The 14,292-nt window shown below is 42.9% G+C and overlaps 1 protein-coding gene across 4 annotated transcripts in view; it reads right to left on the reverse strand.

The window, feature by feature from the left end:
- nup155 (nucleoporin 155) overlaps positions 1-14,292 on the reverse strand; it is a 244,979-nt gene that overhangs the window by 18,454 nt on the left and 212,233 nt on the right. For all 4 annotated transcript variants that reach the window (XM_072257447.1, XM_072257446.1, XM_072257449.1 and 1 more), the window contains 2 exons: positions 11,863-11,967; positions 3,141-3,295 (listed from right to left, as the gene is read on the reverse strand). In XM_072257447.1, the coding sequence (XP_072113548.1) occupies positions 3,141-3,295; positions 11,863-11,967 (260 nt within the window). The remainder of the gene's footprint in view (positions 1-3,140; positions 3,296-11,862; positions 11,968-14,292) is intronic.

Consider the following 14,292-nt stretch of genomic DNA (forward strand, 5'->3'; position numbering starts at 1 on the left):
TACACCAGTCATTGAAAGTGGGCATGCAGGTACAGCAGGCGGTGAAAAAGGCGAATGGTATGCTGGCATTCATAGCAAGAGGATTCGAGGACAGGAGCAGGGAGGTACTACTGCAGTTGTACAAGGCCTTGGTGAGACCACACCTGGAGTACTGTGTGCAGTTTTGGTCCCCTAATCTGAGGAAAGACATCCTTGCCATAGAGGGAATACAAAGAAGGTTCACCAGATTGACTCCTGGGAATGGCAGGACTTTCATATGATGAAAGACTGGATCGACTAGGCTCATACTCGTTGGAATTTAGAAGATTGAGGGGGATTGGACAGGCTAGATGCAGGAAGATTGTTCTCGATGTTGGGTAAGTCCAGAACGAGGGGTCACAGTTTGAGGATAAAGGGGAAGCCTTTTAGGACCGAGATTAGGAAAAACTTCTTCACACAGAGTGCTGAATCTGTGGAATTCTCTGCCACAGGAAACAGATGAGGCCAGTTCATTGGCTATATTTAAGAGGGAGTTAGATATGGCCCTTGTGGCTAAAGGGATCAGGGCGTATGGGGGAAAGGCTGGTACAGGGTTCTGAGTTGGATGATCAGCCATGATCGTACTGAATGGCGGTGCAGGCTCGAAGGGCCAAATGGCCTACTCCTGCACCTATTTTCTATGTTTCTATGTTTGTCGTTCCTCTGAACCTGGGTTCAGTCATCTGTCAGCACACACTGTGACAGTTTAAAAGAGTAAGAGGAAATGTCATTGAAAATAAAGACACTGTTGCTTGGCACGGCAGTTGCAGGAATCACGTGAAGTGTTTTAAGTGTTTAGAACCAGTGGTCAGTGTTTTAAGTGTTTTGTCCCAAAGAAGAAACAGCACACAAAGAGATGATGGGGTAACTATGACTTACAAGGGAAGCCAGGGATAGCATAAAAGCATGAGAATGTGCGAGATTGAGGGGTGATCTGAAAGAAGCATAGCAAATTATTAGGGGCAAAGAAAAGGTGAAAGCATTTTGTCTTTTTCTCAGGGAGGGGATATGAAAAACAAAAGATCAAAAGTGAGAATTTTAAAAGGGACACCTGGGGCATCTTCTTCACACAAAAGCTGATGTGTATTTGGAATGAGCTGCCAGAAATAGTGGTTGAGACAGGTACATTAGCAACATTTAAAGCATTCTACATAAGTTTATGGATAGCAGAGGTTTACAGGATTATAGGCCAAACGTGGGTGAGTTTGCAAGCTGAATGACTTCTGTCTCAAGAAAATCTATGGGGGGTGGGGAGAAGATGAAATAACCAATAATATGAAGGAAGATTGGACCTTTTTTTAAAGAAATATGCAGATTTAGAGATGGGCAAGAGTGAACTTTGGACCACTAGAAAATAATGCTGGAGAAGTAGTAATTGGCAAAAGAGAAATGGCGAGGAATCATTGTGTCAGTTTCACAGTGGAAGACATAAGAAACATGTCAGAAATTCAGGAGAGTTAGTGAGCAGAGGTAAGTGTAGCGGCTATTACTAAGGAGAAGGTGCAAAGAAGCTGAAAGGCCCAAAGACAGTTAGATCACCTGGACCAGATGGACTACACCCCAAGAGTCTGGAAAATTAGCTGAAAAGATGGTGGAGACATTATTAGTGCTCTTTCAAGAATTACTGTAGTCAGGGAGGGTCCAAGAGAATTGGAAAACTGCAAACATGAGAGAGGGAGAGGCAAAAGTCAGGAAATTATTAGACTGATTAGCCTGACCTTAGTGGTTGGTAATATTTTAGATAATGTTAATATAGTTTTGAAATTGTACTAATACAAATTGTGAAATCTATATATTAGTCAATATAATTCATGAATTTTCGAAATAATAGATGTACCACAACCTTTCTTTTAAAACATTTCAGAGTTTCAATGGATTCACACTGTCCTTATTTCAAATTACAACACTTTTACAAATTATAATAAACACAGAACAACAGTTGTTAGCTCATTGTTAATAAACCACTGGCCTGGTGAACCATCTAGTCAAAATATTTTACTTTTGCTATTATGCCTGTCAGTTGTTTTGATCGCCTAACATCATTTACTTGTGTGGTGATTTGTGGTTTGTGTTTGTTTGATGGTAAAAATTCTATATTTTGACTTTTTTGGTAAATAATCTTTCAAAAGTAATCTTTACATTTTTTGTTTAAATATTCATGGAATGCATACTACAAACAAAATATTTTAAAGTGCCGTGCAGTTTTCTAGCAGTGTAAAAATTTTCTGCTCAGAGCAATGGTTGGACCGCGCAGTTGGTAGGAAAAAATGAGAGGAAATGTTGGTGGTGATCTGTGGAATTCAGCCTTCACAACCCCCTATGGCAACATCATCATTTGGTGTGTTTAAGGCAAAGAGAAAGACAAGATTTTGATTGGTGATGGTATTGGCTCAAAAAACTCCTGCAACCGTGGGTTTTCTGTGGGTGCTCCGGTTTCCTCCCACAGCCCAAAGCCATACTGGTTGGTAGGTTAATTGGTCATTGTAAATTATCTCGTGATTAGGCTATGATTAAATTGGGGGATTTCTGGGCAGCGTGGTTTGAAGGGCCAGAAGGGCTTATTTCACACTGTACGTCAGTAAATAATAGATAAAGTGGGATGTTAAATCCTTGACAAGGCTTTGGTGAAGGAGGTGAAACTAAGAATAAGTAGCAATTTATTTTTGCTGTTATCCTTTGTAGCTGATTCAGTGTAAGGCAGAAAGACGGCTAGGACAGTGGAAATGCTGCTGTTACAGGATCTGGGAGGGGCAGCTCCAGATACATCAGTTCAAGAGCTAGAGCTGGATTCCAATGTACATTTTGGAGGCTGAGAACATCAAAGGATGACTTTCAGATAGATAGATGACCACCAGGTGAAGTTAGGGGAGTAAGCAGTCAGTGCAGGTTTCCCCTATGGCCATTCCTACCACTATTTGGTATATCTATTTTGGTACTGCTGAGGGGAATTTTCTTTCAGGGATTAGGAGCAGTAGTCAAGTCTTGGTATTGAAAAGCAGACATCAGAAGCAATTAGTTAGAATGAGTGAGTCATAACCTGAAAGGGAGCGATTTGTTTTCCCTCAATGAGTGGCCATTCCCTTTAACACAGAACTCTGTAACAGTGCTCCCTCATCCTTTACCTGTGCATGTCTGCAAGGCGAGCCAGAATTCGTGCAGCATTACTGAAATTTCTGTTTTTCTCATAATACCTCCACAGCAAATCCATATAGCGTACTCTGTTCTGATCATGCTTTGCCATCCGAACTAAATATGGTTCAAGATATGGTGAATTTACCTGCACATAAACAGAGTGTTTAGCAAGCTATCAACATTGAGCACCCCTAATTGCTGCATATATAGACAATGGTCAATCCTGGCTTGAATTGAATTGAATTGACTTTATTTCTTACATCCTTCACATACATGAGTAAAAATCTTTACGTTACGTCTCCATCTAAATGTGCAATCACAGTAATTTATAATAATTTATAACAAATAGAATGGTCAATGTTACACAGAAATACACTCAAATCAGCGTGAGTTAATCGCTCTGATGGCCTGGTGGAAGAAACTGTCCCGGAGCCTGCTGGTTCTGGCTTTTATGCTGTGGTACCATTTCCCGGATGGCAGCAGCTGGAATACATTGTGATTGGGGTGACTCGGGTTTCCAATGATCCTTCGGGCCTTTTCTTACACCTGTCCTTGTAAATGTCCTGAATCATAGGAAGTTCACAACTACGGATGAATTGGGCTGTCCGCAACACTCTCTGCAGAGTCCTGCGATTAGGGGAGGTACAGTTCCCAAACTAGGCAGTGATGCAGCCAGTCAGGATGCTGTCAATTGTGCCCCTGTAGAAAGTTCTTAGGATTTGGGGGCCTATACCAAACTTCCTCAAACATCTGGGTGAAAAAGGTGCTGTTGTGCATTTTTCACCACAGAGCTGGTGTGTACAGACCACCTGAGATCCTCGGTGATATGGATGCCGAGGCACCCTCTCAACCCCAGATCCATTGATGTCAATAGGGTTTAGCCCGTCTCCATTCCTCCTGTAATCCACAACCAGCTTCTTTGTTTTTGCAACATTGAGGGAGAGATTGTTTTCTTGACACCACTGTGTCAGAGAGATGATTTCTTCTCTGTAGGCCACCTTGTTATTGTTTGAGATTAAGCCAATTAATGTATTATCGCCGGCAAACTTAATTAGCAGATGAGAGCTGTGGCTGGCAACACGGTCATGAGAATACAGGGAGTAAAGGATGGGACTTAGTACACAGCCCTGAGGGGCTCCAGTATTGAGAGTCAGAAGGGTGGAGGTGAGGGAGCCCACTCTTACCACCTGCTGGTGATCTGACAGGAAGTCCAGGATCCAGCTGCACAAGGCAAGGTTAAGCCCAAGGTCTCTGAGTTTCCTGTCAAGCCTGAATGGAATTACAGTGTTGAATGCTGAACTGTAGTCCAAGAACAAGGTATGACCTGTACAAAAAGGGCAGGTTACACCTGAACCCAAAGGGGTCCAATATCCTATCAGGCAGGCTTACTAGAGCTGGTAGGAAAGGCTTAAACTAATTTGGCAGGGGGATGGGAACCGGAGTGATAGGGCTGAGGAAGGGGAAAACAGAAATAAATTAAAGATAGCATGCGGCAGAGATAATAGAAAGAACAGGCAGGAGATGAGGCTTAATCACAGCCAGGGGCATGAATTACAGGGCAATAGAGGCGTGGTGCAGTTAAACAGAAAGTAACAAATACTGGACTGAAAGTGTTATATTTGATTGCACGCAGCATAAGTAATAAAATGGACATTCCTGAAATTCAGCTATAGATGGGCAAATATGACGTGGCCATCTCTGAAAACTTGCCTGCCATTGGGAGCTGAACATCCAAGGATATATGGTATATCAGAAAGATAGGTTAGTAGGCAGAGGGGGTGTGTGGCTCTGTGTATAAGAAATAATACTAAATCATTAAAATGAGATGAAATAGGATTGGAAGGTTTAGAGTCTCTATGAGTTGAGTAAAGAAATGGCAAGGATAAAGGGACCCTAATGGCAGTTGTATACAGGCCTTGAAACAGCAGCCGAGATGTAGATTACAAATTACAGCAGGAGATAGAAAAGGTGTTGTCAGAAAGGCAATGTTATGATAATCATTAGGGACTATAACATGAAATTGTATTGGGAAAAATCAGACAAGTACTGGATCTCAAGAGAGAGAATTTGTAGAACGTCCAGGGATGGCTTTTTAGAACAGCTTGTTGTTGAGCCCTCTAGGGGATCAGCTGTGCTGGATTGGGTGTTGTGCAATGACCCAGATGTGATAAGAGAGCTTAAGGTTAAGGAACCCTTACAGAACAGTGATCACAATATGATGGAGTTCACAGTGAAATCTGAGAGGGAAAAAAAAATCCAATGTGTTGGTATTTCAGTGGAATAAACGAAATTACAATGGCATGAGAGGGGAACTGGCCGAAGTTGACTAGAAAGGGACATTTGCAGAAAGGACAGCAGAGCAGCAATGGCTGGAGTTTCTGTGAAAAATGAGGGAAGTGCAAGACAGATATATTCCAAATAAGAAGAAATTTTCAAAGGGAAGGAGGACACTGCTGTGGCTGACAAGTGAAGTCAGAGCAAAAGTAAAAGCAAAAGAGAGGGCATCCAAGGAAGCCAGAGCTAGTGGGAAGATAGAGGCTTGGGAAGCTTTTAAAAACTTGCAGAAGGAAACTAAGAAGGCCATTAGGAAGGAAAAGATGAATTATGAAAGGAAGCTGGTGACTAATATCAAAGAAAATAGTAAAAGCTTTTTTAAGTATATAAAGGGTAAAAGAGTCGAGAGTAGACATAGGACCAATACAAAAATGATGCTGGAGATATTGTAATGAGAGATGTAGAGATGGCAGAGGAACTCAATGCACATTTTACATCAGTCTTTACAGTGGAAGATGTCTGCAGTATACCAGATATTCAAGAGCGTCAGGGAAGTGAAATTTATACAGTGGAAATCACGTCTGAGAAGGTGCTCAGTAAGCTTAATGGTCTGAGGGTGGATAAATCTCCTGGACCTGATGGAATGCACCCTCAGGTTCTGAAGGAAGTAGCTAGAGAGATTACGGAAGCATTAATGATGATCTTTCAAGAATCGATAGATTCTGGCATTGTACCGTATGACTGGAAAATTGCAAATGTTACTCGGCTATTTAAGAAGGATGGGAGGCAGCAGAGAGGACTACAGACCTGTTAGCCTGACATCAGTGGTTGGGAAGTTATTGGAATCGATTGTTAGGGACAAGATTACAGAGGCACATGACAAGATGGCCAAAGCCAGCATGGTTTCCTGAAAGGAAAATCCTGCCTGACAAACCTACTGCAATTCTATGATGAAATTACAAGCAGAGTAGACAAAGGAGATGCAGTAGACGTGGTGTACTCGGATTTTCAGAAAGCCTTTGACAAGGTGCCGCGCATGAGGCTGCTTAGCAAGATAAGAGCCCATGGAATTACAGGGAAGTTACTAGCATGGGTGGAGCATTGGCTGGTTGGCAGAAAACACAGAGTGGGAATAAAGGGATCCTATTCCCTATTTCCATCCAGGGGCTCAGTGTGGACATGGTGGAGGATTACAAATACCTGGGGATACGAATTGACAATAAACTGGACTGGTCAAAGAACACTGAGGCTGTCTACAAGGGCCAGAGCCGTCTCTATTTCCTGAGGAGACTGAGGTCCTTTAACATCTGCCGGACGATGCTGAGGATGTTCTACGAGTCTGTGGTGGCCAGTGCTATCATATTTGCTGTTGTGGCTGGGGCAGCAGGCTGAGGGTAGCAGACACCAACAGAATCAACAAACTCATTCGTAAGGCCGGTGATGTTGTTGGGGATGGAACTGGACTCTCTGACGGTGGTGTCTGAAAAGAGGATGCTGTCTAAGTTGCATGCCATCTTGGTCAATGTCTCCCATCCACTACATAATGTACTGGGTGGGCACAGGAGTACATTCAGCCAGAGGCTCATCCCACCGAGATGCAGCACTGAGCGTCATAGGAAGTCATTCCTGCCTGTGGCCATCAAACTTTACAACTCCTCCCTTTTAGGTTCAGACATCCTGAGCTAATAGGCTGGTCCTGGACTTATTCATAATTTACTGGCATAATTTACATATTACTATTTAACTACTTATGGTTCTATTACTATTTATTATTTATGGCGCAACTGTAATGAAAACCAATTTCCCCTGGGATTAATAAAGTATGACTACTACTACTTCTGGCTGGCTGCCAGTTACCAGTGGAGTTCCACAGGGGTCAGTGTTGGGTTCCGCTGCTTTTTACGATATATATCAATGAATAGGACTACGGTATTAATGGATTTGTGGCTAAATTTGCCAATGATACAAAGATAGGTGGAGGAGTGGTGGTGTTGAGGAAACAGAGAGCCTGCAGAGACTTAGATAGTTTAGGGAAATGGGCAAAGAAGCGGCAAATGAAATACAATGTTGGAAAGCGTATGGTCATGCACTTTGGTGGAAGAAATAAACAGGCAGACTATTATTTAATTTAAATAGGGAGAGAATTCAAAATGCAGAGATGCAAAGGGACTCCCCAGGGCTAAAATGGCTAGCAAGAGCACAGTTTTAAGGTGATTGGAAGTAGGTACAGATGAGATGTCAGTGGTAGGTTTTTTTATGCAGATAGTGGTGAGTGCGTGGATGGGCTGACAGCGACGGTGGTGGAGGCGGATACGATAGGGTCTTTTAAGAGACTCCTGGATAGGTACATGGAGCTTAGAAAAATAGAGGGCTATGGGTAACCAGAGGTAATTTCTAAGGTAAGGACATGTTCGGCACAGCTTTGTGGGCCAAAGGGCCTGTACTGTGCTGTAGGTTTTCTATGTTCTATGACTTGGGAGTCCTTGTGCAATATATCTGGAAGGTTAATCTCCAGGTTGAGTCAGTTATGAAGAAGGCGAATGCAATGTTCGCATTCACTTCTAGAGGTATAGAATATAAGACCCATGGATGTGATGTTGAGGCTGTATAGGGATATACTGATATTAGAGAGAGTTCAGAGCAGAGTCACAAGATTGATTTTAGGAATGAAAGGGTTACTGTACGAGGAATGTCTGGTTGCTCTTGGGCTGTATTCCCTGGAGTTCAGGAGAATGAGGGGGAATCTCATAGAAACATTCTGAATGTTAAAAGGCCTGAACAGATTGGATATGGCAAAATTATTTCCCATGGTAGGGGATTCTAGGACAAGAGGGCACAACTTCAGGATTGAAGGATGTCCATTCCATTTAGAACTGAGATGTGGAGAAATTAGTCAGAGGGTGGTAAATCTGTGGAATTTGTTGCCATGAGTGGCTGTGGAGGCCAAGTCATTGGGTACAGTATATGTAAGGCAGAGATAGATGGGTTCTTGATTCGCCAGGGTATCAATGGGTATGGGGTTGAGACAAGGGAGTGGGGATAACTGGAAGAATTGGACCAGCCCATGACTGAATGGCGAAGCAGACTCGATGGGCTGAATGGCCTACTTCTGCTCCTATATCATCTGGTCTTATAACAGCTTTCTCACATTTGTATCCATCTTCTCAAGATATGTAAGGATGGTATGTAGAGTAATGGCTACTGTGTCAACTGTTGATCGGTTGTGTCAGTAGGCGAATTGTAAGGGGTCCAGTTTGGATGGTAGAATGCTGCAGATGTAGTCCCTGACCAGCCTCTCAAAGCATTTGCTTATTACTGAGGACGCCAGTCGTTCAGGCATGTTACCTTGGTCTTTTTTGGTACAGGGACAATGGTGGATAACTTGAAGCAGTAGGGCACTCTACACTTGGAGAGGGAGAGATTAAAAATATCTGTAAACCCACTTGCCAGATCACGCATGCAATTTATCACTTTTTCCTTTGTTTGTACCTTTCCAATCCTACACCCAACCAAAATCAGCCATACCAAACTTGCTTCTGCAGCCACACCAAACTTGCTTCTGCCCATGTCATAGCGGCCAATTTCAGTGGTTATACTCCTTACACCAATAAGAAACCACTTTTAACTCTGCTGATGATACTGCACAGTTCAATCGAGTTCCCCCACAAACTCCTCCATTTCAGAGGAAGTTTCTTATTGTAGATGAACCACTCCTTTGCTGGCAACACCTGAACTCAATGGGGACCAATATCCTTGTGGGCAGGTTTGCTAGAGCTCTTGGGGAGGATTTAAATGAATTTGGCAGTGGAATGGGAGCCAGAATGATAAGAATTAACTAATGGTAACACAGGGGCAAAATGGAAAAAGGTGATGAATACAGGACGAAAGTGTTATATTTGAATACATGCCCTATACAGAATAAGGTCGATGATCTTGTAGTATAGTAAGAAATTGGCAGCTATGATACTGTGGGCATCACTGAGCTATGAATGAAAGAAGATCACAGTTGGGAGCTAAACGTCCAAAGTACAAAGTCATAATCATACTTTATTGATCCTGAGGGAAACTGGGTTTCATTACAGTTGCACATTGTATCGGAAGAACAGGCAAGTAGGGCAGTGGGGTGGCCCTGTTGATAAAAATTTAAATCACATCCTTAGGAAGATGAAGAACCTTTGTGGGTAGAGTTAACAAACTGGAAAGGTAAAATTTCCCTGATGGGAGTTATATACAGGCCTCTGTTCAGTGGCCAGGATGGGTACAAATTACATGTAAAAAAGGCAACGTTACAACAGTCATGGGGCTTTCAATATGCAGGTAAATTGGGAAAAACAGGTTGGTGCTGAATCTGAAGAGATGTAATTGGTAGAATGTCTATAAGTTGGCTTTTTAGAGCAGCTTGTGGTTGAGCGCACTAGGGAAAAGGCATATCTGAATTGTGTGTTGAGTAATGCAGCAGATTTGATTAGGGAGTTTAAGGTAAAGGAGCCTTTAGGAAGCAGTGATCATAATATGATAAAATTCACCCTGCGGTTTAGAGGGAGAGGCCAAAGTCAGATTTATCAGTATTACAGTGGAGTAAAGGGAATTACAGAGGCATGAGAGAGCAACTGGCTAAAATTGATTGGAAGAGGACACTAACAGGGATGATAGCAGAACAGCAATGGCTGTTTCTGGGAGCAACTCAGAAGGCAGAGCTGACAAGGAAAGCAAAGGCATAAAAGAAAGAGAGAGGGCATATAATTGGGCAAAAATTAATGGGAAGGTAGAGGATTGGGAAGTTTTAAAAACCAATAAAAGGCAGCTAAATTGCAATAAGGAAAGAAAAGATAAAATATGAAGGTAAGCTAGCTAATAATGTAAGAGGCTACCAAAGATTTTTTCAGATACAATAAACATGAGAAATTCTGCAGATGCTGGAAATTCAAAGCAACATACACAAAATTCTGCAGGAATTCATCAGGTTAGACAGCATTATGGAAAGGAAAAAATAGCGACATTTCGGGCCGAGACCCTTCAGTACTGGAGAGGAAGTGGGCAGAAGCCAGAATAAAAAGCTGGGTGGGAGAGGGGAATGAAGATAGCTCAAAGGTGATAGATGAAGCCAGGTGGCTGGGGAAAGTTAAAGGCTTGAGAGAAAGGAATCTGATGGAGAGGAGAGTGGACCATGATAGAAAGGAAGAAGGAGGGGACCTAAGGGGACAGCAAAATATTTTTACTGGAAGGAGAAATCAATATTCACACCATCAGGTTGGAAGCTACCCAGGCGGAATATAAGGTGTTACTCTTCCACCCTGAGTGTGGCCTCATGGACCAACATGTCAGAAAAGGGACTGGAATTTAAAAGTATGTGAACGGGGAAGTACCATTTTTGGTGTATGGAGTGGTGCTGCTCAACGAATCAGCCCCCCCCCCCCCCAATTTACAATGGGTTTCACCAATACAGAGAAAGCCAAATCGGGAGCACTGGACACAATAGGTGACCTCAGAAGATTTTAGGGCCCTCAGTAGAGGTGAGGGAGGAGGTGAATGGGCAGGTGTAACACTTTGGCCGCCTGCAGGGGTAAGTGCCAGGAGCGAGATTAATAAGAGCACAAGGACATAAGATATCGGAGCAAAATCAGGCCATTTGGCTCACTGAGCCTCTTCCAGGACGTCATCATGGCTAAGTCATTTCCCTGCATGCCCTGACTAATAAAAGAATCTATTAACCTCTGCCTTAAATATACCCAATTAAATGTAGCTGTCCTTGGCAACGAATTCCACAGATTCACTACTCTCTGGCTTAAAGAAATTCCTTTTCATCTCCGTTCTAAATGGACATCTCTCTATTCTGAGACTGTGTCCTCTGGTCAGATGCCCCCACCATAGGAAACATACTCTCCACATCTACTCTACCCTCTAGCTTTAGATTCCCTTGCACTCAGGTAAACAGTGTGACTGGCCACCTTACCTATTCCCCTTGTGGTTTTATAAACCTCTCAACCCTCTGTGTTCTATCATTCCATGTAACAAACAGGGATGAATACAGTCAGATGTGGGGGGGAGGGGTGGTAAAAAAAGCTTTAAAATCAATAAATGAGAGCAGATAGTTCATCTAGGCAATGATATCTCGTTCAATGGCTCTGGAGCAAGGAAAAAAGCAAACAGGTTGAGTTCAGAGTGAGTGCGAGTGTAGGTGTGGGAGAGCAGTTTGATTACAGGCTGAAAGGCAAAACAGGCAAGTGTCATGACAATGTGATAGGCTCTACATGGGTTTCAGAAGCGCGTTCCAGAAGGAATGATCCTGAGAGAAAACAAGAGAAAAGGGGCTGATCAAAATTGGATGTGGATATTTCAGCACCCCTAGCGACTCCAGTAACAGCAACTGTGTGTAAATAACTGATCAGACAAGGCAAGCAGTTGTCAGCAATCTGGAGCTAGTCTTCAGGTCCTTACCTCCAGTAGCTTGTCTGTCAGATCAACCTGGATCAGCCAGTTGAAGAGGGCAATATTGAAGAGTTCATCTGTCGAGCACTGTGCAAGCTTCAACATCTGTTCAAACTAGGAAAAGAAGATTGAAATATAATAATTTTATCCCTTTCCCCTTCTTGCTTCAAACCCACACTACACGCATTCTCCTCTCATAACTAGAACAAACAAAAATAAAATCATAGTTACTACAGCCCTTTGGCTCATCTATTAGATTAGATTAGATTATGAGGACACTCAGTCCTCGTTTATTGTCATTTAGAAATGCATGCATGCATTAAGAAAAGATACAATGTTCCTCCAGAGTGATATCACACAAAATCAGGACAAGCCAAAGACTAACACTGACAAAACCACATAATTATAACATACAGTTACAGCAGTGCAAAAAAATACCATAATTTGATAAAGAACAGACCATGGGCATGGTAAAAAAGCAGTCTCAAGTCCCGATTGACTCCTACAGTCCCCGATAGCAGGCGGCAAAAAGGGAGAAACTCCCCTGCCGTAAACCTCCAGGCACCGACAACTGCCGATGCATTGGAAGCACCCGATCACAACCGACTGAGTCTGTCCGAAAACTTCGAGCCTCCGACCAGCCCCTCCGATGCAGCCTCCCGAGCGCCATCCTCTGCCGAGCGTCTTCGACCTTGTCCCCGTCGCCAAAACAAGCAAAGCCGAGGACTCAGAGGACTACTCTTCCGGAGACTCCAGACCACACAGTACCAGCGGCAGCGAAGCAGGCATTTCAGAAATTTCTCCAGATGTTCCTCCGCACTCTCACGTCTGTCTCCATCAAATCAGAATTGTGCACGGTATCCTACTTAATAAATACAGGTATCATTCCAGAGCAGCCGCGTGCACTGCATCGCACCGCCATCTTCTCCTCCTCCTACAAACTGCTATTCTACCTAGTCCCATTGATCCACACTTGGATAATAGCCCTCCACACTCCTCCGATTCATGTACTTATCCAAACTTCGCTTGAATGTTGCAATCAAACCCAGAACTACCACTTTCACTCCCATCAGTCTCTAAATAAGACCGCAAAACCTAGGAGCAGAATAAGGTCATTTGGCCCATTGAATATGCTCTGACATTTCATCATGGCTGATCCATAAATCCTTTCAGCCTCAATCTCCTGCTTTCTCCCCATATTCCTTCATCTTAACCAATTAAGAATCTATTAACTTCTGCCTTAAATATTCACAAAGACTTTGCCTCTAGAGCCACCTATGGCAATGAATTCTGCAGATTATCCACTCTATGGAGAAATAAATTCCTCTACATCTCTGTTCTAAAAGGATGTCCCTCTATTCTGAGGTTGTCCCTTTGTGCCTCAGATTTTTGAATTTTCTCTCCATTTAGAAAATAATCTACCATTTATTTCTTCTACCAAAGTGCAAGACCATACATTTCCCAACACCATATTCCATCTGCCACTTCTTTGCCCATTCTCCTAATCTGTCCATGTCCTCTGTAGCCTCTTTACTTCCTCAAAACTACCTGCCCCTCCACCTAACTTAGTATCATCCACAAACTTTGCAACAAACCCATCAATTCCATAATCCAAGTCATTGACATATAATGTGAAAAGAAGCAGACCCAACACAGACCCCTGTGGAACACCACTAGTCACTGGCAGCCAACCAGAAAAGACTCCCTCTATTTCCATTCTTTGACTCCTGCCAATCAGCCACTGCTTTATCCATACTAATATCTTCCGTGTATTACCATGGGCTCATAGTTTGTTAAGTAGCCTCACGTGTGGCACCTTATCAAAGGCCTTCTGAAAATACAAGTACACAACATGAACTGATTCCCTTTTGTCTATCCTGCTTGATAATTCTACAATAGAACTATAATAGATTTGTCAGGCAAGATTTTCCCTTGAAGAAACCATGCTAACTACAGCCTATTTTATCATGTGCCTCCAAGTACCCTGAAACCAGATCCTTAACAATCGATTCCAACATTCATTGTTGCTGAGTCAAAATCATGGAATTCCCTCCCTAACAGCACTGTGGGTGTACCTACACCTCAGGGACTGCAGCAGTTCAAGAAGGCACCACCCTCTCAAGGGCAACTAGGAAGAGGCAACAAATGCTGGCTTCGCTGGCGATGCCCACATCCCGTAAATGAATAAATAAAAAAAAGCAGCAGATTAAGTATCACACTCTCTCTCTCTGGGACTTCCACATACTGATTAAGGAAACTTTCCAAACACGGTTGACAAACTTTATCCAATCTAGTCCTTTTACAACATGGGAGTCCCAGTCAAGATGTGGAAAGTTAACATCACCGACTATAACAACCATAAGTTTCTTGCAACAGTCTGTAACCTCTCTGCAAATTTGATCCTCAAAATCCTAGGATTGTTGGGTAGTCTGTAATACA

This window comes from Mobula birostris, chromosome 5 (assembly GCF_030028105.1).
Source record: "Mobula birostris isolate sMobBir1 chromosome 5, sMobBir1.hap1, whole genome shotgun sequence".
NCBI lineage: Eukaryota > Metazoa > Chordata > Chondrichthyes > Myliobatiformes > Myliobatidae > Mobula > Mobula birostris.